At 39.6% G+C, this 5000-nt stretch overlaps 1 protein-coding gene and 1 long non-coding RNA gene across 3 annotated transcripts in view; one reads left to right on the top strand and one right to left on the bottom strand.

Moving 5' to 3' along the window:
- The window catches only part of LOC134188922 (collagen alpha-1(X) chain-like), a 6412-nt gene extending 5808 nt beyond the window's left edge, over positions 1 to 604 (bottom strand). For both annotated transcript variants that reach the window (XM_062657137.1, XM_062657144.1), the window contains exons 1-3: positions 490 to 604; positions 344 to 427; positions 239 to 274 (exon numbers count right to left, since the gene is read on the bottom strand). In XM_062657137.1, the coding sequence (XP_062513121.1) occupies positions 239 to 274; positions 344 to 397 (90 nt within the window). In that variant the 5' untranslated portion in view covers positions 398 to 427; positions 490 to 604. The remainder of the gene's footprint in view (positions 1 to 238; positions 275 to 343; positions 428 to 489) is intronic.
- Positions 605 to 1537: 933 nt separating this feature from the next.
- LOC134196333 (uncharacterized) overlaps positions 1538 to 5000 on the top strand; it is a 3633-nt gene continuing 170 nt past the window's right edge. Inside the window, exons 1-3 of the long non-coding RNA XR_009972508.1 lie at positions 1538 to 1691; positions 4560 to 4635; positions 4819 to 5000. The exon at positions 4819 to 5000 is cut by the window's right edge and continues 170 nt beyond it. This is a non-coding gene — a long non-coding RNA (uncharacterized LOC134196333). The remainder of the gene's footprint in view (positions 1692 to 4559; positions 4636 to 4818) is intronic.

Genomic DNA, 5000 nt, shown 5'->3' with positions numbered 1-5000 from the left:
CTTAGTCAACTGTAACGTACAAAGGCATGCAGCTAAATGTGCGAAAATACAGTACTTGGTCTCTCATATGTTCAACATACTGGCATCCATTGTAATCCCCATTCTACTCTATCCTGTAGTCTCATACAACCAACCCTCACACATTATCTTTTCAACACTACACTTGCCCACTTCTCCCATACATTTTCTATCATAATGACTAGTACCTCAATAGATATATTCTACATCCATCACTCACCTGTCTTCCTGGAGGACCAGGAACTCCGGGAACACCCTAGAAAACACCACAAATGCTCACTCAATACAACTTGATCATTACGACAAGAGATCAAACACACACTACCCGTTCTCCCTTGCCTCCAATGCACTCCACATCAACAGACTGCGATAGTTTCATGCATAATGCCAAGATGACTAACACTACCAGCTGCAACATCACCAAACCAATGAGCAAATGATACAAGTTGAAAGTAATACAACAAGATCTACTTGCTTGTCCACTCGTATCAGCAATGTTCCCACCTATTGTCTGCTTGCTGTCATGTCCGTTCATTTACACACTATCAATAGAATGATTAATCAGAGGACGGTCAACGTAAGTGTAAGTGATGTATAATCTATTCCAGTAACAAACATGACAGTCTCCACATGCTATTGCCATCCCTCTATGTCATCGATCAGCAGCAATGATGTAAATAAAGTGCCAATGGCTCCAGGAGACTAACTAAGTCAAATCCTCCCAAACATCTACAATGTCTCATTTCCATTATTGCTGCTTTAACAGCAATTTTCTGTTCAACTTTTCCTTCATCCAACTCCATAAATTTCTTTCAAGTTGAAATTGAGCTGCAAGTTCAACATTCAGTCAATGGTGTTGATTTCATTTGTCGTTCAACCAGAAGTTGCTTGTGTCAAGTGGGTGTGGTATATTGTCTCAAGATAAATCATGAACATTAGCAACAAAACATTTGTAAAAAATAAAGATAGAAATGTTGGATGAAAACGTTAACACAAACATTGACTTTGAAATCATGTTTTCAATGATAGATTCACAACAACAATGATGTTTAATTAATAAGCTATTATTGTGTCACATCTCACACCACTCCCATAGACGTAGCCAGGAATGACAAAAATATGGAAAGAGGTTTACACGACGGCGCCTAAGAACCACGCCTACAACGGAAACTGCAGCCTCGGAGTTCCAAACGAGCCAAGCACCTTCCTGAGCTGTCTACAGTAGCCAGCACACAAATTATGTACGTATCTGTACGAGCAACACGGCGAACAGTCTATTTTGCAAGGGTTTACACGTGAAATGTCTGCTAAGCCCATCCAAGTTCGTACGAAACAACTGCATGCTCAACGTCCTTTCTATTACAACGTGTTTACATAAAATACTTGCCTTCCGCTTAACAGCCATAGTTAATGTTTCCGGCGTCCTTCTCTTCACATCATCTTGAAAGAAGAGCAGATACAAAAGTGCGCATGCTCCTTTTCTATACTAATACGGGACTTGAGTGAACAGTTTGGAGAATTGAGAATACCGGCTGCCAGAGAATAGACGTCGTGTTGCATTCTATTTGTTTTTATGCTTGTCCACTTCTCATATTGGCTTGTGTTCTGAATTACTATCTACTTGCCTACCCGGAAATGGAGCGTCTGAATTAATCCTCCAGAGCATATTGCAAGTTAGTATGCATGGAAATTGTATTTTACAAGTCAATATGTACTAAGTTTATGCTGCAGTAAATACGTGTCTAGGATACTATATCAGCAGTTACACCTCATTGTGGTCCATGGGAGATACAGGGGGGCTCAGGTGGGCTCAGGTGGGGCTGGAGCTGGGACTGAATGGACTTGGCCACCCCAACTTTGAGTACAATCTCTATTTTTGTAAGCAAACAGTACCCTCGTAGTTCATGTATTCTGATGTCCTTCCAAGCCTTCCCCCAACTTGGGCGTTGCTCCACTGCCCTGACACCTAGAACAACAGTGAGTGAAATATGTAAGTTTACCAGTTGGACTGGCTGCACTACAACTGTGCAATTTGTGGTTTAGGATGCTACTAGCACTCTTATTACAGCTGTGTTTATGGACATCAATAAATTGTTTGCCTGATTAACTTAATTATGGTGCACATGCCCTAAAGTTACAGTAGCACAAGCTGGCCAGTTGGATGACTTGTGGCCTCGAATTCCCAGACCAGAGAGCGTGCGAAGCGTGCGAACTCTAGTCTGAACCAAGTCAATACTAAAATGATTTCGGAAGTATTTATCAATAGCGATGCTAAATGGTAGTCTAACAGCATAGGATTGTTTTACCTAGATCAACATATCATTTGTAAATGCCATGAGATCTCACGAACAAAGAAGAGACGTCTGCCGTGTTTGCGGTGATATCTTGGTGTACGGCATGAAACCACGACTCTTCAATTCTTTGGCAGACCGCTAGCTAGTCTAACCGCTCGACTAGCGAGACTACCGCTCGATCAGTTGTCAAAGGTGATGCTCTAGCGATGCTGCTGTGCATGTCCTGTCACCGCAAGCTTGAAAATATCAAAGAACTGAAGCTGAAACTAAAACTATGATGTGTGCGTGCATCAGAGTCTTCATCACGGCTCTGGCGTGCACTTAGCCGCCCACGCGGGTTTCACACATGCGCAATCAGCACTAGTTCACTTAGCATAACCAATTACTGCTAAACCAATCAGAACTTACAACCGACATTCCGGCTATGAGGAGCTGATTGGCTTACAAGGCTATTTCCGAAATCATTTTAGTATCGACTTGGTCCAGACTAGAGTTCTCGCGCTTCGCGTGCACTCTGGTCTGGAAGTTCGAGGCTAGATGACTTGTTGACTACCCAGATGTGGGTGGGTTGATAGACAGATGTGGGTGGTATTAGCTACTCCACATAGGTTGTTAGTTACAGTAAATAATTAGTGAGAAACAATTTCAGTCTATATTAGACTGGTGTAGAACTAATAAGCAATGGAACAACTGGATAACAGCTACAGGTTTTAACTTTAGCACTTTAGTGCTTCTTTATTGGATACAGTTTTGTATGTGCTAATCGTATTTAGTATACAATTGACAACTTCATGAGTTTGTTGAACTATATAAGAACATTGTATTTTTGAATTTTTATTGTCTTTACAAAACTAAAATATTTTTAATATCAATAAGCAGACAAAAGGCAAACAAACATATAGACATATGACAATCAGCACTTACTGTAAAATACACTTCATGAATCTAGTGACTGTATTGTGTTCTAGTAAGTCTGTACCTTAATCTAACGTTCTAATTATATAGTATTTCAGCATTCAAACTACATAGTCTAAGCAGAATTTGTATGGATGCAGTCTGTAAATCTTGATGCTCTTCGGGTCTCAGAGATTGAGTACTTCTCTTAGCTTCATCCAACTGTGAGAGACTCATCTGACTCGAACTGATATCCTGCAGCCGAATAGCTTGTTGTGCTGGCTGTGACGCCCTTTTAGCAGCTTCAATTTTGATTTGCATGTAGAACAAGTATATTCTCTCTTTGCTATTAGTTTCAGTTGTTCAATGCTCGTTTCCAACTCTCTGATGCTTGTGAAGACTGAGCAACAGAAAACGTTGCTCAGTTATTACCTCCAGAACTTACTCACCTGTTCGCCGTGGTTCTTACCCACTCGACTAGCATGTGTTATAAGTGCCGCTCATCTTATATCTGACCCAATTGTTTTAGCTATTTCCAATGCTTCAATACAAGCTTGACTTTTGATCCATTAAATCTTACAATCTCACATCGACACTTGATCATCACGATTCTTGTCTTGGATGTGGTAGTATTTGGCTGTATCTTGATGTTTCTAGCGTTCTTTTGTGATTTGTGATATGCTTCCCAAACACGCGGATAATTGCTGGAGGCGATTTAAAATGTCGGTATTTTTTTGAATTTTTACGATGCAAATGACACCACAATTACAGTTTGTTTTTAAGAGCAGCTCTGCATGCAGTAAGTTGACTATTATTGGCAAGTATGATGTATCTGTTGTCTGTAGCTATTGACCGAAGTGTTGTTCTTCTGGAGTATAATGTGTATGTTAAATATTGGAAAAATTCAAGCAGCATATACTTCAACAGATGAGAGTAACTAGTGCTTCAGGTCAAAACAGTAACATTAATAGTGTAGCTGTATGTACTTAGTCATAATAACAGATCAACTTTTATAACAAAAATTCTGAGTTTTGTTTGAACAGAATGAATGGAACGGCAGTTGCTGTTGCGATGTCCTCTGAGTATTCTGAATGTATTAATTAATTGTAAATAATGTATTCTGAATTAATTTAAGAAACTGTGTTGTGATTTAGTTGTTTGTGTTGGATATTGGCGTGACTGTCCAGTTGCTGTCAAACTGTTTTATGATCATTTAAATTAATTAATTAATTCTAAATTAATTCTGAATTAATTCTGAATTTCTGAGTTTTGTTTGAACAGAGTGAATGCAACGGGCAGTTGCTGTTGAGATGTCCTCTGAGTTGGCTGATGTTTATGTGCTTGCTTTTTTAGAGCAGAAAAATTATCAGTAGAAAGAAAGAAACAGGCAGTTGTAAAGGAGAAGAAGAAAGACATTTGGAGAGAATTAGTAAACTTCATAAGTTGCGGCACACACACACACACACACACACACACACACACACACACACACACACACACACACACACACACACACACACACACACACACACACACACACACACACACACACACACACACCACTTCAGGCAATAAGTTTTCATTATTTTATTGGTACTCTGTGGCTTTGTAGGATGAAGAAGACTACATTACCACAGAAAATCTGGACGAAAAGATTGCAGAAGCATTGGAAATCTGAGGGACTACAACTTTGCGATCACTCGATCAGGTGAAGTGTTGACTGCAGAACCAAGAAAACACGACTTATTGCCAGTACAAGGATGGTAATATTGATGTTTTGATTACTAATTTATT

This window comes from Corticium candelabrum, chromosome 1 (assembly GCF_963422355.1).
Source record: "Corticium candelabrum chromosome 1, ooCorCand1.1, whole genome shotgun sequence".
NCBI lineage: Eukaryota > Metazoa > Porifera > Homoscleromorpha > Homosclerophorida > Plakinidae > Corticium > Corticium candelabrum.
The sequence above is the reverse complement of the archived record's forward strand: the minus strand, read 5'-3'. Positions and strand labels throughout refer to the sequence as shown.